Genomic DNA, 23,462 nt, shown 5'->3' on the forward strand with positions numbered 1-23,462 from the left:
CCTGTGTGCAAAGTAAGGATTTCAATGGCGACCCTTTAGGCAAATTTTTTTGGGTCCTTGGTTTTGGTGCCCATAAAGATGACGATTTGGCGCCCCTAGATAATGGCGCCCGTGTGCATTGCACACATTGCACATATGGTAGCGGGGGCCCTGTTAAGAGAAGTACTAATAAGTAATAACACCTCAGGGAATGCAGTATGCAATAAGAAATTAGCTATTCAAATATTTCAGGCGACGTAATAACTTATTAATATTTATTGTTTATCGAGTCTCGTGTCTCGAGAGATTATTGGTTTCATGGGATTTATAATTTATATTAATTGTAATCTGAATAGGCCTTGTCCGCTTCTTTAGTTCTTTGGCGTTTTTGCGTCGGAATATTAAAATACTTATCAGCCAGAGGAGTCCCACTTACTCGATACCTCATCGCGGGTATGCACCATGCAGCCCTGGATTTATACTATATTAGGCAGTATACTGTATATAGGCCATGGCCTATGGGCGGCAGCGTCCTATGGCGTACTAGGGGGGACGGCAGCATCCAAGGATGGTAGCAGAGTTCGTATATGTATAGTGGCGGTGTAATTTAAGTAGAACCAAAGGTAGAACCGACCGCAAGTCACAACTCGCAACTCTACCAGCGATCGTCCACTCTTTGCACGCTCATTAACGCTATATAATTAAGGTCGCGCTGCACAGGAACACCTAGCGCATCACGGATCTCTCTAGGACAGTGTTTTCCAACTGATTGGGAATTGAACGTGGCCGATTTCGGTCGGCCCGAGGCCCGCGAACTTTCGAACTTAGGTATTTCGTAGGAAACGACCCGATCATTGGGCCGGAACATTGAAAATTGCACTTGGAAGTAGACCTCAAGGCAAGGAGCGAAGCTGAAATGCATCAAAATAGTAGTTAGCGGTTAAAATTCACGACCGAATTTCAGATATCTGTAAGCACGTGTTCAAACAAATTACTCCGCCTAGCCCCTAGGACAAGATAATGTTTGCACAATTGTGATAATAACGATTTTTAGATAACGTTCCGTCATAAAAACACATTAGTTCGGCAAACAGTAATAAATAGGGCAATTATGAAGTGTTTACAGTTAATATTTTAACGCAATTCTTTTACGTTTTACCTTCGTCTCTCGATTCTTTAGATTCGAGGCCTCGTGGCTTTAACAATTTTGGTGCCCTTGGGAATGTACTCAATGATCATCTTTGGCGATGATTGGAAGAAAGTAGCTGAGCTTGAGAAAGAACATAGTCTCAGAACCACAGGACCATTTTTTCTCTCTTTCATATGAAGTCATTAGTAAGCCCAGAGATAATCCAAGCGATTTTCTTTAAAAAGATAATATGATTGTCCAATCTAACTTCATCTTACAATTTTTCATTAAGTATGTAATAATAATTATTAGTTTTTTAATTTAACCGGAGAAATTATCGTTCTCCGGGAGGACGGGAGGTTAAGCATTATTACTGGAGTCTCCCGGGCAATCCGGGAGGGTTGGGAACCCTAGCTACAAGTAACAAGATGCATATCGGTAGTAACTAAATAAATAGATACGTTTGTATAGTAACGCAGTGAACGTACAACTTTACACATTATTGTTACTTATGATTGTGTTAAATACGCTCTTTGGACCATATGTGATAATTATCACATAGGATGTACCGATTCCAGATACACTTGTACACTTTACAACACTATCTCATTGTTATTTCATAAATTAAACTACATTGTGATCTGTGATCAAACTTTATTTATTTTCTCGTCGTGTACAAAAAAAAACTATCAATAGTCTTGGCCACTGTTCCAAATTTAAACGCGGAGTTTACAGCCGCGTTCATTCCGTCTGGACGCGCCAGCGCGCAATGTCAACGCGTTATATAATTTGAAAATCGAACGCTAATCCGCCGATTTATTTTTTAATCCTGTGTTTTTGTGGCTAGTGTTTCTTCTTTTCATTTTCTTTTACTGTGGTAAGTTTTTTTAATGTGGATTGTAAAGTACTTTTAATTAGTGAATTTTTTCATCGAGGTGTTATTGAATTTGGATTTTTGGCACAAGCGAAGCAATAAAATTTGTAGTAAATACTGGACAACTTGCATATTTTATAAACAAAGTGTAAACTGAATAATTTGCATACAATTATTAATCTTTGCACTTTGTAAGTATAAAGTAGGTATAGGTATTTCACCGTACGTCCAACTAGGTCGGTACTAGGGATTTTCAAAATCTATTTACATTTTTGTGCATTCATCAAATTAATTGTACTTAATGTTAATTATAATACGACATTTATTATTTTTAAGTAGGTACCTAGTGGCAAAACAGATTAACAAAAGAACTGTTAATTTTTAAGTAACAAAATTGAAAATTTACATCTTGTAAATTTTTACAAACTACCTGCAAATAGAATTTGCGACGTGGGAGAGCCATGCTTCGGCACGAATGGGCCGGCTCGACCGGAGAAATACCACGTCCTCACAGAAAACCGGCGTGAAACAGCGCTTCCGCTGTGTTTCGCCGAGTGAGTGAGTTTACCGGAGGCCCAATCCCCTACCCTTTTCCTTTCCCTACCCTCCCCTATTTCCTTCCGTACCCTCCCCTATTCCCTTCCGTACCCTCCCCTATTACCCCTTAAAAGGCCGGCAACGCACCTGCAGCTCTTCTGATGCTGCGAGTGTCCATGGGCGACGGAAGTTGCTTTCCATCAGGTGACCCGTTTGCTCGTTTGCCCCCTTATTTCATAAAAAAAAATGTTTAATTTCTAGAAGAATACAGTCAGATACAAAAACCTGTAAGTACCTACTTATTTCACAATAATAATAATTAAACAACACACGTCATTTTAATAATAAACCAAAAAATAAATAAAATATGTACATGCGTGCGCGTTAAATTTTTTTGAATGCTATTTATGCATTTAATTATAACAATTAACATTACCTATTTTGTGTCAAATTGAAAATCTTCCAATTCCATTAATTCCTCTCTCTATCTCTCTCTTTGAAACAGTAATATTAATATATAAGTCAATCAATACTCTATAGCTGAATTATATTAGAGATGTGCCGATCACGGATCGGATTAGTCGGCTGCAAAGAAGCCGATTAATCGGCCGACAAGTCGGCAAGCCGATCATGGTTTCGGAAGTTTCCGTAACGCTTTTTTACTGCTGATTCCCGGGTAAGTCACACACGCCGCCTGCGAAGGTGTCGTGTTTACTTCGTGTACCTACGTTTCTTTTTTTGTTTTTATAATACAGTTGATGGTTTTCAGGAAATATTCCATGTAACTACATATGCCATCTTGATTTAAAGTAATTTCAGAAACACTTAATTTAATTTTATAAAATTAAATTAAGAAATTAAAAAAAACCCCCCGCCAAACAACTTTAAAAAGTAATGAAATAATGTTTACTGCCTTTAAGTTCAAATAATTCCTAACTTGTGTAAAGTAATATTTTAGTCCATAATTTGTTGTCACGGTGTGTCGGGGGACCGCCAAGTAAACTGCAACCTACAACCGCCAAGTCGCTGATTATCTCGATTCAGTTCGCTGTGAATTGATCCTTAAACTATAATGTTATATTAAATTAAACATCTGCATTAGCGGTCCCCCGACACACCTTGACAACAATTATGGACTAAAATATTACTTTACACAAGTTAGGAATTATTTGAACTTAAGGGGAGGTTATTCCTAAATTAGCAGGCCGATGTCTGTCAGTGCGAATATCGACGTGAAAGACATTAAAATAACATTCATATCAGCGCGCCTTGTACAGTGGCGGTTACGACGATCGCCGCGTCCATGATAGGGCGAAATAGGAGAAAAAACCTTTTTACTTAGATAAAAAATAGTATAACTAAACATGTATCCGTACATTTCCCTGTAAAATTTTAATAGTAATCGAACTATCCAATTTTTTTTTTTTTGATTGAGTCCCTGTAAGTCCTATAAAACTGAAAATGTTTTTAAAATCGAGGTTGTTTCGGAATTTTTTTTTATCGAGTAAAATTATCTGTATCGTGTTTCTAACCGTAAAAGTCACTAGTTAAAAGATGTATCTATACATGTATATATTTTTCAGTTTTTTTTAATGACGCTTTCTTTAAAAATTACTCATTCTAGAAACGTGAATTTGGAATAACCTAGCCTTAAAGGCAGTAAACATTATTTCATTACTTTTTAAAGTTGTTTGGCGGGGGTTTTTTTATTTTTTTTAATTTAATTTAATTTTATAGGTACTTTTTAAACTTGTGTTGGTTAAAGTGCAGAATAATTCCTATCAACAGAATCATAGTCTCATGATTACCATCTATCAATGTCCTTTTCGATGAGGCCGTCAATATGAGCCCAAACATGAAACCTCCACTTTGGGTTCATACGAAGCTCGGTTCCTATAGAATCTAGGTGATGCTGCAGCAGCAGCGTGAAAATATTTACTATTTAACTACTTCTTACTGGTTGTCGCTATTAAAATGAGCCCAAACACGAAACCTCTGCTGTAAATTGGCGAGGAGTTGGATATCCTTTTCATTACTAGGTTATGCTGCAGCACCAGGTCAACTTTCCATTATTATGTGTATACGTTTATTGTATATTCACAAATGTCACGAACTAGAATGAAATATAAAACCCATTAAACGACTACAAGTTGCTAACGACCTTTCATGAACCAGATAAACCCTGATTGTTCAGCAGTAAGGAGGCTGATGATGATGAATTATAGCTAAGAACACTCTAGATCATGTCAGCTTTCAAACAAAAAAAAACTAGATCAAAATCGGTCCACCCGTTTGGATGCTACGATGCCACGGACAGATACACACACAGGCAAACAGACAGACAGACAGACACGTCAAACTTATAACACCCCTCTTTTTTGTCGGGGGTTAAAAATGTATAAGATTAGTTGAGTGTGAAATGAATACATTATAAACAATTATATTCCACAACCTGAACATTTTGTCGTACACTTTACGGAAAAACTATCACGCCTATTGATTTGTGCTTTAACACAATAATTTATTTCTATTTATATGTAGTCTATGTGTTATCAGTCAGCCAAGGTTTTTTTATACAGATGTTATATAACCAGTCATTCAAGGTAAATACATAATTAAATTATATTCCAATAATAGCAAAAATGAAAAAAGTAAAAGGCCGGTTAGTCGGCGCTTTTTGTCGACCATTCGCCGACTACGAAAGTGGCCGGATAGTCGGCTTTACCGACTAGTCGGCACATCTCTACTGAATATCTATACCTAGTTAATAATTACCTAAGGGTGGGGTGCACCAACTTACTTTAACTGTAACTTTAACTACAATGCAAAATGTCAAATCTTGGGTTAAAGTTAAAAATGGACGCCATATTCAACCATGACCATAGAGCTCGACAAGGCTTTAAATGCACGTGGCGAAAAAAGGAAGTAACTCTGTCATCATACAAAAACGCCATTTTTGACAGTTCTCCAGTGTTAGGGGTAGCAGACAACTAAAATAATGTATTATTTAATACAGCAGCACCCTTACCCACGTTCCTATAAAGCCTTGTCGGACCAGCAACGACTTCTGTCAAATTCTGTGGTCAAAGTTAAGGTAAAAGTTAAATTAGCCTTAACTATAGATAACCATTAACCATAACTTTGACCATAACTTTAACTTTAACCACGCCTCTGGTGCAACCCAACCTAAGTATCTTATTTAACTAGTTGCAGATACAAAATATTATTGTTAAAAAGATATAGTTTATTTATTTAGAACTACTTTTTAAGTATGCTATGAGCAAGGTCATTGTTCATTATATTATTTGAAAACGATACCTGCAAAAGATTAAGATTATGTTTTATTACATACCTTTTTATCGTAGTTAATTCCATCTGTTTATTTGCCTGCTTGATGCTTCTCATAATCAGTGATAGCTGAATGGTTTTTCAGAATGTTTTTTTTTTTTTGGCTTTGGCGTGCCTTCGATTTTAGCCGTAAAGTGGCCAAAAGCCGAAGTCGTTAGCCAAACATGATTCCTATAACCCAAGCTTAATCATGCTGTCTTCCACCCATACATCTAAATCTAAACTCTAAGTTATAACTTTTATTCAAGTTATTCAAACTATTAACCATATTGCGGTAAGTACACCGCATGTAACTGATATCAAGCAGCCCAGCATGACATATCATCATCACAAGGATGGAAGAGCGTCCATAAATTACGTAAGGTTACAATTAGTACTGTTGAAGAGGTTGAAACTAAGAAAAACTTGGAGACACCGCGGGTTTTGAGAAATGTCACGTACTGCCTACAGTCTACCTGTTTCTTATGTCAGTGCAGTCTACACGTATCTAATTTTTTTTCTGGCAAAAAATCCTAAATTTAAAATCATCAATAGTTCCCTTTTTTTAAATATAATGCGAAAACTGTCCTAAAAGGAAGATACCTAGCTTTCTAAAGCTAGTTATAAGGCCAACATAAGCTTAGTTGGGCCATACTTGGGCCCAATTTCACCAACGTCTGTTAGTGTTAACAGCTTGATAAAATGTCATATTGTCTTCTCTTTCGTTCACAATTCGCATGAAAAACGAAAGAGGTTACTTGAGCATTAACTTTACAGCTCGACAAGGCTTTAAATGAACCTGGGTGATATTGACGAGAGCGCTGCTGGTAAAGGAGAACTGTCAAACACATGTCAAAAATGACGTTTTTCTATGATAGAAGCGTTTAGTTCCTTTTCTCGCCACGTTCATTTAAAGCCTTGTCGAACTGTAACAGTCGTTGGTGAAATTGGATCTTTACATTTGATAGCTTCGAAGAAACTAGCGCCCTCATTTTCTGTCAACTCTTTATGGCCAAGCTGTGTCATATATTCATTCATAAGTTTGCCTTCGACAAGGATTAGGTGCTAAGCGTTGCATTTCTCCGGCCGTACTCCGTAAACGGAAGCGCTAGATATTCGATCCGTAATTGATCAATTGTCAGAACTTCATCAAAATGGGGCCGAGTGAATCACCATAATATTATTGTGACTACAGTTCGACAAGGCTGTATATGAACGTGGCGAGAAAAGGAACTAACGCTTCCGGCTTCTATCATACAAAAAACGTCAATTTTGACAGTTCTCCTTTACCAGCAGCGCCCGTTAACATCATTGACATATTCATTTAAAGCCTTGTCGAACTGTACATATAATATTCATAACTATAGTCTGTCAAAAAAGTGAAGTTATTAAAAAGTGGCAACATTGTAGTGTCGTCTCTTTCAAATCAATGATGTCAATACGCACGAGAATCGTGCATTAAACGTAATTACTAATTAATAGTATCTCCATACCAAATTTCAGCAAAATCGGCTCAGCGGTTTGGTCACGAAGACAATTCCGCATTTATAATATTATAGTATGGATTTATAATCATTCGATCAAAATCAAAATCATTCGATCAAACTGCACATTTGTACAATTTATACTTGCATAGTAATATTGTAAATGCAAGTGTGTCGACTCTACCTCCTCATACCTAAGCCTCAATTTTCCCCGGTCAATTTGTCCCGGGAAAGGACATATTATTATGATATTTTATTAGGTCCCGTAAAAATGTACGGTTCGCGTACGTTAAACGAATTTTGGCGCAATAGACTCGCGGACATTATCTAGTCAGGGCGAGCGAAGCGAGCCATAGCATAATATCCCACAAGTCACAACCTGCGGGGCTAAAATGGTCGCTTTGGAGAATCATAAGATATATCATAATTCATACATCAATGATTGGTCTCTCGCGCGGCGCTCGCGCGCGGCGACCAATCATTAATCGAAGCGAATCACTATATGAATTGCACGCAAAGTGGAGTTTAAAAATGAATCATATTATGATTCAATATATGATTCTCCATTTTGTGGTACACTTTGCGGAAAAACTATCACACCTATTGATTTGTGCTTTAACATAGTAATTTTTATTTATATTATGTACTAGATGTGTTATCATCAGTCAGTCAAGGTTTTTTATATGTAAGTAGATGTTTTATCACCAGTCAGTCAAGGTGTGACGACGCGAGCATTCACAAAGCTCGGCTTTTAGCTAGTATAGTGTAGGAAAACAACACATCCCGGGTCAGCCTGTTATTAATATCTAGTAGTTAACACTTAACAGGTATAATAAATGTCATCATTGCAAACTTAATAGAATAACCAGTTTGGCCTTCATGTTATTATTTATTAATTTTGCGGAGGAAAACTTACCTTTCCCTAACGCCAATGTTAAAGAACATTTCCTAGTAATTATAGTGCGTCAAGAAAGTCATGACAGGCGGGAAAATTTTCTAAACGTAATCACTCATAAAAGGTGTATTTTTTTCTTATTACATTTTAAATATTGTCACCTTGCTTGCACATTTTTATCTCGAATTAATAAAGTTCTCTTATTTTTTATCTATAATATAAAAATGAGTCGCTGAATGTGTTGCTAAGCGCAAAACTCGAGAACGGTTGGACCGATTTCGCTAATTCTTTTTTTAAAATATTCCTTGAAGTACGAGGATGGTTCTTACGGAGAGAACAATTCTAAAAAAAAATTAAATTTCCTGAAAAAGTCTAAAAACAACAATTTTCTATGTTCCCATACAAAAGTTAAAGAATCGACTGTTAGGCGATACGAAGTTCGCCGGGTCAGCTAGTTTCATTTAAAAATTTTCCCGCCTGTCATGACTCTCTTGACAGACTATAGATATTTCTGTTTATAATTTTATTAAGGGGCTTCAATAAGTTACGTCAGTATGCTACAATATCCCTAAATTGTCAAATTTTCAATTTGATACTTCATACCATAGACTTAATATTATGTCTATGCTTCATACTATGAACTTTGTATCGATTTCCTCCATAAACCTTTTCTACACTTCCACGAATATTTCAAAACTAAAATTATACAAATCGGTTCAGCCGTTCTTGGTTTGAGCGAGACTAACAAAATTTTAAATTATTTTCTGTATAGATTGTACAGAACGATCAAGTTTTTAATGAAAGTGGGCAATTTTTTTAATGAAAACGACAAACGATAAAAAGCGACCAAAAGATAAAATATTTTTATTCCAGTATAATTTCTAACGCATTTTTATATTAAAAAATACCGACAGTTTCAAAATACATCCACTGTTATCGCAGGTGGACATGTCAAAGCGTTATCAAAACCGATACAGCGTTATCTATACAGCGTACTCCAGTTTATACGCCATGTAAAAATCCTTTTTTATTTACAGAATAATATTACTCATAAACTTTATGAATTTATTTTTTAATTTACTTATTGAAAAACTGTTTGATGTTTTTGTTAAATTTTAATGAAACAGCTGTTATAATTTTTGGCAGTTTTGAACACCTTTTTATTATGAGTTGAGTTATGACTGGTTAAATTCCTACAGCTTAGGTTGGGTTGCACCAACTAACTTTAACTATAACTTTAACTACAGTGCAAAATGTCAAATCTTTGGTTAAAGTTAAATATGGCGTCCAAGGACGCCATATTTAACCTCCGCTCATACGTAAGTATATCTGAAAATTTACTATGTTTTACAATATATTTTTCCTGTCGATTTTTACGGATAATTCAATGTTTTATACCCTCAATCCCGTTAACTGTAGATTCATTAAAAAAATAAACGCAACAGACATCTGCGAATTTCTCCGGTTAAAGTTAAGGTTAAAGTTAAAGCTAAAGGACGCCATATTTAACTATAACCATAACTTTAACTACGCCTCTGGTGCAACCCAAACTTAGTTTATGAAAAAATTAATTAAGTATTATAAATTTTGTTGAATCTCGCTAAAACTTGAGAACAGCTGAACCGATTTTACTAATTTTAGTCTTAGAATATTCGTAGAAGTTCAGGGAAGGTTTATATTAGCCCTTGATTAACACACAGGCTACTTTTTACGTGGGAAAATAGCACAATTTATTTTCCGTAACATTTTGCTGGCAACACCGCGGAGCACAGCTAGTTTGTACTTTGTTACATGTTTTTAAACGAATTTAGTGATGATGATGATGATGATGATTATGAAGTATTTACCTATCAATTCACCTTAAGCTGATAAGTTCTCCAAGATTTATGGTTCAGTAGTGGCTGAGGTAGGCGGGTTTAGTTATCATTAGGTATCATATTTAGGTATTATAAAATCTAGATTACCTATCGATGTTACTAGGTAGTTGGTACTACAAAAGTTACCTAATACCTCTTGGCACTTAGGTTTAGTAAAATCTTACTTTAAAGCGTTAGTCTCGTCCAAGAAAATATTTATTTTCGAAAATAACTGTTATTTTTTGCTTAAACATCTTAAAATGTAATATAATACAAGCAATGGATATTATGATGATCAAATATTCTAAATTGGTTTTAACGAAACTTATTTTTTGGCTGGATGCCGGAGGGAAGTAAGGGACCATCCATGAAGTACGGCACACGATTTTTATGATTTAAGACCCCCTCCCCCTGGTCCCTAGTGGTGGTCACATTGTGAGCACATTTCTCCCTTGTGTGACGTCACAAATTTGCAATTTTACATTCAAAAATTGCCACCACTACCATGGCGCACTTCGTGGACCCCTCCCCTCTTCAGATGTAACCTACCCTATGGATGGTCCCTAAGTAACTACACTAGTTTTGTTATGACATGTAGATTGAGAGTTTCTGTCGTTGGTTACTGCTGCAGCTTTTGCAGCATACAGGAGTTGCAGTGGTGGAAACGTTAGATAATCATGATGACATGATGACACGTGGGAGAGCCATGCTTTGGCACGAATGGGCCGTCTCGGCCGGAGAAATACCACGTTCTCACAGAAAACCGGCGTGAAACAGCGATTGCGCTGTGTTTCGCCGAGTGAGTGAGTTTACCGGAGGCCCAATCCCCTACCCTATTCCCTTCCCTACCCTCCCCTATTTCCTTCCGTACCCTCCCCTATTACCCTATTCTGCTTAAAAGGCCGACAACGCACCTGCAGCTCTTCTGATGCTGTGAGTGTCATGGGCGACGGAAGTTGCTTTCCATCAGGTGACCCGTTTGCTCGTTTGCCCCTTTATTTCATAAAAAAAAGATGATGATGATGATGAACCTGTCAATCTTACAGTAGCGACGATAAGATTTCGCAAATCGCATCGTATCTTCAGACTCGAGTGCTCGAGATAGACCTTGATCACGAGGAAAAGTGCTGATGCCTGATGGGTACTTAGGTTAAACTAAATATCTTTCTTTTTAACCGATTTCAAAAAAGGAGGTTATGAATTCGACGCATATGTATGTAATATTTGCAGAACTGCCCAGTTTTCGTATATGTTAGTTTAAATCATATTATCAGCGTCTGAACAAATCATTTAAAAGTTAATATACCTAGCGGAATAGAGAAACAAAGGCCTGCAAGCAAGCAAGCAAGCAAGAAAGGTGCCACTATCAGTAACACTGCGTGGTAAAAAGAGACGTGCGATACATGACAGCAGCACTCTTTTTTTGACGTCCAGTCGGCACGTGCCGCACGTTGACAATTTAATCTCATAGAAATCATGTTCAATCATGCTTGTGTAAATGTATACGTACACATATTTTTACACACAGATGAAACCAATTTCTGTTTCGTTTGACAGCTCGAGATTGTTGCTCTATTCCGCTAGGTAGGTATATTAACTTTACGGAACAAATGTGCCCAAAAGTGTATGTAGGTATGTATGTTTTTATGTTTGTGTTCGCATATATCCGGAGCTACAGGTCCGATTTGAGTAATTTTTTTTTTGTTGTATTAGTTATGGTGCAACTTACGGAATACTGCAAGTTTCATCAAAATCGGTTCAGTAGTTTTCGAGATAGGGCCTTTTAATTATCAATTACGTACAATTATGAAGTCGGTTTTATCTTGTTAGCAATGTAATGACTTTGAAGTATTGTTTTATTGACATTTTTAACTTATGAATAATGAGGAATAATGCGACAAATTCGTTGAAGTGCCAAAAATATTTTAAAAAAGTGAAATACTATGGAAGACTTCTTCAATAATAAATATTTAAATACATTATTTGTCATTAATATGTTCCCCCCCAGTCTCCACTAACGGCCGTTCCCAATATTTGATCTATCTCTGGTTTTGCCCTACCAGAGATAGGAATAGCTCAAATTAGACATTAGAGACATATATTTTATGTCAATTCAATGTTTGCTGCGATCGGTTGTATGTCAAACCAGAGATAGATTGAATATTGGGAACGGCCGTAACTGAACATGTGTCGTAACTAATGAATCCCCACGTCAAAAGTTAAGTTCGGTCAATTCCCAAAATGAATATTGACGTGAGTGGATGACTGTGTAATACCCTCGTTGACTTTCAAATGATCCGTCAATTATAATCACTTGGTATATCATTGATCTATATTGGTTAAGTGCGAGTTGGATTTATAAATTACTGTAGCTGACTCGGCAAAAGGGAATAATATTTTTAAAATTACATTTATACGTGGAAGAGCCATGCTTCAGCACGAATGGGCCGGCTCGGCCGGAAAAATACCACGGGCTCACCGCCGCTCGAAACCGCTTTAAACATTAAAAACTTTTTTGAAAATAGAAAAAAAATCTTACATTGAATGGTCGCATGACATATTTTGAGTTCACTAAAAACAATTTACGAAGAATCTTTTAAAATCTTTGGTTCTAGTGTAATTTATTTAATACTAATGAGCTGCTAGTTTACAAATAATTCTCTCTTTTGTGTACGCACAATAGGTACTGACGTATTCGAATATTTGAAAAGAGGTATGTTCGTGAAGGTAGAAACTTACTTGTGTTACGACTTACGTATTCAATATTCAATATGTTACAGCAAAAGAGGCAACATGAGTCGTTTGTAAAATGTTACAATACCACATACATTTATTTATCTTTCTTTCTTCTATATCTATGTAACATATTATAAAAAAGTCGCTTTTTCCCTCATGTCCCTTTGTTCCCTTATTAAAACTACGCAACGGATATTGATGATTCTTTCAGTATTAGTTAGCCCATTTATCGAGGATAAGCTATATTTTATCACGCTAAGACTAATAGGAGCGAAGAAATAGAGGAAAATGTGGAAAAAACGGGGGAAATTTATTTGAAAGGGCTCATTTGAACGCGCTAATCTCAGGAACTCTGGTCCGATTTGAAAAATTCTTTCAATGTTAGATAGCCCATTTATCGAGGAAGGCTTTTTTTCACGCTAAGACTAATAGGAGAATAAAAAACGGGGGAAATTATTTGAAAGGGCTTATCTCGCGAACTACTCAAAGCAATTTTTATGTTATTTGGCACAGATAAGAAGTAGACCACGTGAAGGATCATAGGCTATCGATTTTAATTTTTTTTTTCAGTGGCTATATATATTTTATACCCGTGCGACGCCGGGGCGGGTCGCTAGTAATATATTAAGTTTATGTATGGATCTCCTGTTGATCACCATCAGCTTTCCTGTCGCAACATACATAAGTAATCCTCCTGCCTGTTGTACAAATACTTACGATGCTAATTATACTGTAATTGTTCTAGAATGCACCAACTAAACAATGGATAAGCCGACGACTCATATGCTGTCCGTGGACGAGCGCCGCGGGGGGACCAAACGCACCAACCAGTATATCGCCGCTACTTCCGGTAAGATCAATCAAGCAACCAGCTACATCCTACATCAATCAAAAACCTTTTGGGGTAACCAGACTTTAAGGGTGCAATCAAACATCTGCATCATAGCTATATCAATAAATCAAAAACCACCAGCAGTATTTCCGAACCCTGCAAACCTCCAAGAAGAGAGCGTATTCCCTCTTAAAAGGCCGGCAACGCACCTGCAGCTCTTCCAATCCAAGTTGCTTTCCATCAGGTCACCATTTGCTCGTTTGCCCTCTTATTTAAAAAAAAAATTATTAAAAATTGTTGAGCTCCATAATATACCTTACCACTTGATAGGTCTTAAAGTAACCACCAACTAAGTGGAAAGGTTTTGATTTTGTCCAAGACGACGCGGTCTATTAGCAGTTCGTGGTTCTTTCGCATTCCTGTCACCACATTCGATCAGTCTGCCCCTCGCGCCTCGGCCTATCATCTCGATACGTTTAAATGAAGAACACGACAGTTTAACTATACGAAACGATCCGCCGACCCCAACGGATGAGGTTAATCGTCTCACAATAATGCGATCGAGAACTCAAGGTTGCGTTTATTGAAAAATTGTCTATGCGCATTCGAATTTCGATTTTTTTATTAAAACTTTTTCAGCCAGTGAAAAAGGAACAGTGGATTTCATTCCAAGTTACGTCAACTTGGTCCAATTCAGCCCCGCCAAGACACAAGTATGCGCGTTCACCACTAAAAAGCCACCTATGGTCGTATATCGTCGTTTTGAGGGCACATCTTTAACCATCTCTCCCTCTAGATCGTATCCAACGAAGGGCCGCTTGAATTGTTAACTGCCATAGTGTTTGAAACAGTAGCTTAGACCCCTTGGAATTACGCCGAGATGTAGCTTCACTCTGTATCCTCTATCGGTTGTATCACGGGGAGTGCTCTGAGGAATTGTTCGGAATCATACCACTTTTCGCCATCGTCCCACGCGAAAAATATACCATCCTCATCACCTTGATAAGTGGCAGTCTTCCACCGTGCGTTTCTCGCGTAACTTTCTGCCGCGCACTGTAAAACTCTGGAACGGACTATCACCGGCAGTATTTCCGGACCTATACGGCCAGCAAACCTTCAAGAAAAGAGCGTATTCCCACTAGATCCATTTCTGTGGTTTTCCCTCTTAAAAGGCCGGCAACGCACCTGCAGCTCCTCTGATGTTGCGAGTGTCCATGGGCGACGGTAGTTGCTTTCCATCAGCCGACCCGTTTGCTCGTTTGCCCCCTTATTTCATTAAATAAAAAACCACGAAAGCTAGACTTCTCAAAACACTCCCATACAATAGACGTGATTTTTTTAACTCGCACTTGGCTCATTTTTAAAAATATATTTTGTTAAAACAGCCAGTGACATTGGCTAGGAATGCCAAGTTTTTCTAAACGTAAACGAATTAGACACTTTTATCAAATAACAACAATAAAACGGATCCGGTAGTTAAAGTTTGCTTATCAGTCGTTGAATGAAACGCCGAAAATAACTCGAGTAAACAGTCGTAAAGATATTTGGCAGGCGGGCTGCCAATTTTAATGATGCCTGAAAAATGCTATTGCTAGTTTATTGAAAAAAAGTTAAAACATTTTTAGGGTTCCGTACCCAAAGGGTAAAAACGGGACCCTATTACTAAGACTTCGTTGTCTTAAGGTAGGCACTTAAATCTTTCACACATTCTTTTGTTTACACAGACATTTTTTAGCCTATTTTTGCTCTGTATCGGTACGGAACCCTTCGTGCGCGAGTCCGACTCGCACTTGCCCGATTTTTATTTTAAGTTGCTTTAAAATTAAAATCTAACCTGCAAGGAGATGTTAGTCATCATGGTAGCCGGTAGACGAAATCTGAAATCATAATAAAAAAATTGCTCAAAAATTGTCCAAGGTCGATTTAATAGAAAACTAAAACTGTATTATTAGATTACTGCTAATTTTCTTAGCCGGGAATCAATGGCTAAAAAAATAACCTTCTCAACGGGCAACGACTTACAGTTTGACATTGACAAGGTCAGGGAACAACGTGGGCGTATACTTCGGTCTTCGGCGGCATATTGAGACATTTTAATGGTACTTTAATTTAATCATGAGTTTGTCCGAATACGCCTAGAGTTGATGTCAAAATATTAGTTGATGTAGGGTTAATCTATTGCTTACACGAAAACCTGTTAGCAACAATTTCCATTGTCAATCGCTTCATTATTCTTAGTCCTCATTCCTGACACTTTTCGATTTATTTCTTACTTACTTACTTATTTAATACTACGATGGCTCAGCGACGCAAAGTGGATCTGGCCTCCAACACTTTGCGCTACTTGTCGCGGTCTCGCGCAGTTTATTGCCACTCTTTTTCTGAATAAAATAAGCGGGCTAACGAGCGAGCAACTACCGTCGCACGTCGCCCATGGATCTTCTACGATTTGAAGATCGCGCAGATCAGACTCTGCAACATCTAGCCAATAATTTCTATTATCCTTTCAGCGGCCATCGGCGCCGTGATCGCGGGGACCATCCTCGCGTGGACGTCCCCAGCTCTGCCGCAGCTGGAGCCCAAGAAGAACACCACGGAGAGTCACGCGGAGAACCTCCTCCGAGCTGGGCTGAACGCCACCACGCTGATCAACTCACAGGGCGATCCGGCAGCGTTCTTGTTGGATACTGCGCAGAGTGAGTACCTATGCTAATGGGATAAGTGCCTGGCCGTCTGTCATCAGATGCTGCACGTTGCCTCTATAACGTTAATATACCTAGCGGAATAGAGAAACAAAGGCCTGAGCAAGAGAGATGTCACTATCAGTAACACTGCGTGGTAAAAAGAGACGTGTGATACATGACAGCAGCGCTCTTTTTTTGATGTCCAGTTCGCAGTCAGCACGTGCCGCACGTTGACAATTTAATCTCATAGAAATCATGTTCAATCATGCTTGTGTAAGTGTATACGTACCTACACATATTTTTACACACAGATGAAACCAATTTCGGTTTCGTTTGACAGCTCGAGATTGTTGCTCTATTCCGCTAGGTATATTAACTTTATGGCTGCCTCTTAGGTCTTGCTTAACATGGACCATGGTCAAGGTACAAAGAGGTTCTTTCTGTGGATAACGGAGGAATAGATTAGGTGACAAAAACCCAAGCGTCATTTTGCCCCCAACTTCTAAGGGTATTTTTTTGCATTTCTAACTAAATGGCTAAGTTTTGGGCTGGACATGGGCCATGGCAAGAGTAAATAATATAGCCCAAAATCAGAGTGTGATAACTGATAACGTGGAGCGCCTTTATATTGTAAATTGGAAGTTTTTCTCGCCAGCCAGTCGTTCAATGCCAAAAACAATAAACTTGTGACGTCAAGCTTTTTATTTGTTGTTCTAAAAAGATGTGTCAAAAAAAAAAACGATCCGCTTATTTCTGCTTTATCCCGTGACGTCACGCGTTCTTTATATTTTGAAAACAAGTTGTCAGTGACGTACAGTCACGCCCACAGGCGCGCCTCTCTGGCTTCTCGCCAAAACGTCACGCGCTCGCGGTTTGCGCGCGAAAACAAGCACCTATGATCACTGTAGAACAAATTTGAAATACAATGTATTATGTACTTTTTAATTATCTAGTACGCGCTAATAGTAATGAGACATACTATGAGAAGCAGTACATACCTAGTAGTAATGTAATATGTTAACTGTGTTAACGCTTTTTTTGCTCGGGCCTCGGCTCAGGCGCTGCGGAGAAAAGAAGCACTGAAAAAATAACAGTAGTAACTGCGTTTAAACTTATATACTGATAAAGTTGTAACAACTTTACCAAAAAGGGGTTCTTAGAATATGTAATGAGACAAGTTCTGTACAAAATATGATCAAATTCGATTGATATACCCACACTTTCGCAAAAGAATAAAGTCAAACTGAGTATCCCATGTCATCAAGTGTATTTTCGACCTAAGTTCCGTTAATGACAATTTTTTTTGCCTTTAAACCAGGACACTTCAAAAAGCTGCTACGAGCCTATACGCCAACTATGTTGATTACACCAATTTCCAGAACAACATCCTTGCATCTTTATGCCCAAATTATCTTATAACTCCACTCTTCTCATCTTTCAGGTGGCTTAGTCTCATCTATCCTGGCCATCGGTGCTGCTCTCGCGGCTCTGCCAGTGGGCATCCTCGCGCAGCGATTCGGCAGACGACCCACCATCCTCATATTGGCTATACCCTTCACCATCAACTGGGTGCTGACGATATTCGCAAATGGAGCCGGCATGCTGATTGCAGCTAGGTTCTTCGCGGGCTTGGGCACAGGTACGTTGATTCAATTTCTTAATTGAATAAATAAAATTTTTGAGGGTGGGAAAGAAATTGTTGCTACAGTGAATGTTTTGAATGGGGGTTCTGGGGAAAAAGTTAAGTAAGACCCTTTTTGCCGATTGGGAAAGAAGTTAAGTCTTATGAAAAAAAAGCAACATGCATCTTTGGATACAATATAACCTGTCAAAGTTCCATGGGACTCCAAAGATAAACTTTGATAATATATGTAAACACCTTTACGGAAGTTTTTCAGATTGATAAAGGATGTCCTACATGGATGGATAATTCCTACAACCTACCAGTATCTTATGTAGACCAAAGAAATCCATAAAGGCAAGGGTGTACCTGATAGGTTTGCCTGTGCAGTTACGCCTGTGAGGCAAAGTTGAGGCAAAACTTGCAGCTTTCTGTAACATACACGCTCCGACTTACCTGAACAGTTGACCTGTTCAGGTAAATCTGTCAGGTACACTCTTGCGTGTATGGCCTGCTTAAGCATTTCTACTAAGTACTGCATCATCAACTTCCAGGTGGCATTTGCGTCGCCGCTCCCATGTACATCAGCGAGATAGCGGAAACTGCCATCCGTGGTGCGCTCGGCGCGTTCTTCCAGCTGTTCCTCACTGTTGGCATCTTGTTCACCTTCCTCGTGGGCGGCTGGACGCACTGGCAGACGCTGTCCATCATCATAGCCGTGTTCCCGATACTCCTGGTTGCGGTGTTTTGGTGAGTCATGATCTTTCATCCTCATTACAAGAACTCCCACCTGTTCCTCACTGTTAGCATCTTGTTCACTTTCCTCGTGGGCGGCTGGACGCACTGGCAGACGCTGTCTATCATCATGGCCGTGTTCCCGGTCCTCTTGGTCGCGGTGTTTTGGTGAGTGATGATCTTCTCTCTTCTCTATTAGAAGAACTACTCTCCTATGAAGGAAAAAATAAACTATTTAGTTAAAACATTCAATATAATATGCAATTAGCAGAATTTCAGAACCAAATTTTACTGAACTGATGCGTACTCAGCATCTATATATTAATACGTGAGCCAAAAACTTTGTATCCCTTTTGACGAAAAATGGGGAAACGTAGGTGAATGAAATTTTGCACAGTTATAGTTTATATGGTGAAGGAGTGCTTCGAGCTAATATTATTTTGAAATTATGCTTTAATTATAATTTTTTTAACAAATAAAACATTACACACAAAACAAAACACACACACAAGGAAAAATGACAGATTTTTGATTGACAAGCCTATGCATACGAATTATGGTTGAAGTCTGTCTTTTATTTATGGTTGAAGTCTGTTGACAACAAGGTGACAAATTGACAATGGATTATATGGAAGTTTTTTTATTGAATCTTAGATACTATTAGACAATGCTTACACGGCCAGTCTGAGATTAGCTGAGTCCCAGAGACGAAAGTTGAAAAAAATATGATAAAGTTAATATTTTTTTACAAAATATAGGTAGTAGTCCTAATGTCGTTGAAATTAAGATCGAATTTCGACCATTGGGCGGTCTCTAGTCATAATTATTATGTTGAAAAATAGTTCACATCGTTGATTTTAAGTATCTAACTATAATCTTATAGAAGGGATGCTTTAGCGAGCTTGGAGGATATCTTGGCTCATTTGTTACTAAATAACCTGCAATTTAGTGTAGCCACAGTAGACATAACTACCAGTAGTTCGACTGCAAAGAAACGGACAGGTTTCAATATCTGTCAAATTCGTCGGGTTTCACTAGGATTATGAACGGAATGTGCCTCGCGCTGGCTGATATAATTTATTTTCAAATATTTTAAATAAAGATTTCAAAATTGGATTCTATCAATTTTAATCGCATGTGCCAAAACACAAACAACAATACGACCAAAGAGGAACACGTCCAGCGAATATGTCATAGTTTTAAATTCGTAGACGTAACAAGTTAACAACCCTAGCGACGATTTTTGTCATAATACGTCAAATTTAAAATTTTCAACATCAGTTCTAAGTCGGCATACTCTATAATTCTGTCTACTCTGGTGTAGCCTTCATATTTTAAGCGGTAGTTTTATCATACACAGTTTCACAACTGAAAAAGAGAGTTGAAGTAAAAGTCCTACAATTGTTTTTTTTCTTTTTGTGGTAACATATTTGTGAATTGTGACGTTATGAATTTTTAATACCTTCTCTCGAATCTCATGTCCACTGCACTTATGTAACCAGCATCTAGCGATGTTCTAGTTACATCATTGCATCGCGTATTTTTTGCATTTTCTGCTCTTGGAGCCGATCCAAGACACGAAATTGTTGTGGATGTTGTGATACGAAATTAGACGGACGGTATTTGACAACAATCATCATCATTACACAGAAAATGTCCTACTGTTGAGCCTTAAAAGGGACGTTTTAAAATCAACTCATTTGTGATGTCAATGACCTATTTTAGTTTCGACCAAATATGGTATATATAATAATAGCTCGACAGACAAGGATAACATAATATTGTATGACTGTAGTCTTTAACATCTGTTTACACAGTGTGAATTGTTTTTATCAACAAGAGGTTTTAAATATTACATGTAACGTCCTATTTTTTTCCATCCTTCTCATCTATTCAACTTCTTCCCCCTGTTATATTCTTTTATCCTCAGAAACAACCACTTAAGGCAAGGCTGTCCCTGAATTAGCAGGTCGATGTATTAGATGTACTGACAGCAGTACGAATATCGACGTTAAGGACATTAAAATAACATTCATATCAGCGCGCCTTGTATAGGGCGGTTACGACGCTCGCCGCGTTGTTGATAGGGCGAAATAGGACAAAAATTATACATTTTATTTTATTTTTTTAATGACCGAATCATTTATAAAAAATCTATTCGGTTATTTTGTTAGAACTATAAAAAAGCTATCTTTTTTTGTAAAAAAAAAAACATCCTATTGTCGTTGAAAATTACGAGATGTTCGAATTTGAAGTGTATTTTTATGGTGATATTCAAGATTTTTTTACAGAATTACCATGCCATTTTTTAATATTCTGTTCGGTTATTTCGTTTGGTTACTTTGCTTCTTTCTTTTTGTGTCTATATGAATTTTGATGTAAGAGAATTCCACATAATTTCTTCAGATTGGAAGTTTAAAAATCAGTCTTTTCGAACTGGCCTCACCTTAATTGCCAGGTGGATACCAGAGACGCCCCTATTTCTCTCATCATCCTTGTTGTCATTATCCTTTTATTCTCACAAACAACCATTTCCATCACAGGTGGATGCCCGAGACACCTCAATACCTGCTCGGCCAGAACAGACGGCGCGACGCGGAGGCGGCTCTGCGCTGGCTGCGCGGCCCCGACGCTGATCTCTCTGGTGAACTCGAGGAGATGCAGAAGGATGTGAGTAACTGAGTACATTGTGTGACGATGATGGGTGGGGTGATAGGGTTTCCCTGGCAAACTGGGCGAGATGCAGAAAGACATAAAGGAATTGACATTAGCAATCTTTATGTCAATGCATAGTTGTGGAGTATCTACAATTTCGTTTCCTGAAATATGGCGGATATTTCTACTTGTCACTTTGACTCACGCACAAATATTGTGATATTGACTATTGCTCGAGTGAAAGACGCAACTAGTATTGAATAGTGATTGGTCAATAGATTATTGTGAAATGCCTTATAGTGCCATCACGTTTCTTTCTGTACATTTTTTTTTAAGAAATAAGGGGGCAAACGAGCAAACGGGTCACCTGATGGAAAGCAACTTCCGTCGCCCATGGACACTCGCAGCATCAGAAGAGCTGCAAGTGTGTTGCCGGCCTTTTAAGAGGGAATAGGGAGGAGAGGGTAGGGAAGGGAATAGAGTAGGGATCAGGGGATTGGGCCTCCGGTAAACTCACTCACTCGGCGAAACACAGCGCAAGCGCTGTTTCACGCCGGTTTTCTGCGAGAACGTGGTATTTCTCCGGTCGAGCCGGCCCATTCGTGCCGAAGCATGGCTATTATATTTCCAATTATTGATCGAGAGACAGACTATTTCAGATTTATTTCAAGTTTCAAACCTAAATAGTATTTCACATTAAATTGTCTGTTTCAGATCGACACCGCGTCTCGTCAGACGGGCGGCTTCCGGACCATGGTGACCAACCGCGCGTCCCTCATGGCGCTCATCTGCTCCCTCGGCCTGATGTTCTTCCAGCAGTTTAGCGGCATCAACGCCGTCATCTTCTACACCGTCAACATCTTCCAGTCAGCCGGATCCGATATCGACCCTAAAATCGCCACCATCATCATTGGCGTCGTCCAAGTCGCTGCTACTGTCACCTCGTCCATGCTGGTGGAAAAAGCTGGTAGGAGGTTGCTGCTGCTTCAGAGTTGTGTTATCATGGGCATCTGTCTTGTCGTTCTCGGTATATATTTCAAGCTGCAAGCTGCTGGCACCAACGTGACCTCCTTTGGTTGGCTTCCTCTCGTCTGTTTGATCCTCTTTATCGTTTCTTTCTCTCTCGGCTTTGGTCCTATCCCCTGGATGATGATGGGTGAGCTCTTCGCTGTGGAATTTAGGGGTACCGCCTCCGGTATCGCTGTCATCACCAACTGGTTACTGGTCTTCATTGTGACCCTCTGCTTTCCCATCATGAGAGCCGCTATAGGCATCTACAGCTGCTTCTGGTTCTTCGCGGCGTTCATGGCCCTCTGCGTGGCGTTTGTCTTCTTCCTCATCCCCGAAACTAAAGGCAAGACGGTCGCACAGATTCAAACTATACTTGGCGGAGGTTCGTAGGTTTGTATGTTTTTTTTGGATTCAAAATTTCTGAGTATACTTTGCCATGTGTTTCCTATTCTTTGGCTACGTCTTCTTTATTTGATTCTACTCAATTTTCTTGTGATTATTGTTTATTATTAGTTATTTATTCATTGTTTAACGCCTTGTGAACGCGTTGCGTGGTTGTGCTTGGCTCGAAAATTATATTTTTAATGTTTAAAAACCGATTCAAATTTTAAATCTTGACCAAGTCTGTAGTATAAGTTATTTAATTGGTGTTTCCCTTATACGTGTATATTTTTAATCTGCAATGCTTTTTCCTGATTATTATTCAAAAGCCGTAGTTTTCTTTTTAACCCCGTTTTTGCGGAGTTTATATTTTAAACAGGGGCACCAACTGTACAAAAATTATGATTGCTGTTTGTTTTTTAATTTTTGATGACATTTTATATTATTTTTTGACAGCCATAGATTTCTTCACTGAAATTTCCGCTGTGATTACCTATAATTAATTGTGATATTTGAATTTTTTAAATTCTTTTTTGGATGAGCGTAAACTTTTTTCTTGTGCAGTCAACTTAATAAATAAAAAGAACAAAGTACACTGGGTAAGAAAAGTGTTTAAACTTTAAATATCAGATGTCCGAAAATGCTGTGCAATGTGTATGTGTGTGTGATATTTATTGTAAACACGCATTGTCGATGTGTTCATAATTTAGAGGTTTAGAAAATAAG

General features: G+C 38.3%; 1 protein-coding gene across 2 annotated transcripts; it reads left to right on the forward strand.

Annotated features, from left to right (window-relative positions):
• The first annotated feature begins 1,811 nt into the window (after positions 1–1,811).
• Positions 1,812–23,240, forward strand: LOC121737803 (facilitated trehalose transporter Tret1-like). 2 transcript variants are annotated; one of them, XM_042129507.1, is made up of 7 exons: positions 1,812–1,985; positions 13,563–13,667; positions 16,160–16,345; positions 17,775–17,972; positions 18,509–18,704; positions 21,233–21,359; positions 22,059–23,240. In XM_042129507.1, the coding sequence occupies exons 2-7, from the start codon at positions 13,580–13,582 to the stop codon at positions 22,743–22,745; spliced, it is 1,482 nt and encodes a 493-aa protein (XP_041985441.1). In that variant the 5' UTR covers positions 1,812–1,985; positions 13,563–13,579; the 3' UTR covers positions 22,746–23,240. The 2 variants fall into 2 exon arrangements, with proteins under 2 accessions (XP_041985441.1, XP_041985442.1); XM_042129508.1 differs by lacking the exon at positions 1,812–1,985 and adding an exon at positions 12,677–12,794.
• The last annotated feature ends 222 nt before the right edge of the window (positions 23,241–23,462 follow it).

The sequence above is a fragment of the Aricia agestis genome, chromosome 21, assembly GCF_905147365.1.
Source record: "Aricia agestis chromosome 21, ilAriAges1.1, whole genome shotgun sequence".
Lineage (NCBI taxonomy): Eukaryota > Metazoa > Arthropoda > Insecta > Lepidoptera > Lycaenidae > Aricia > Aricia agestis.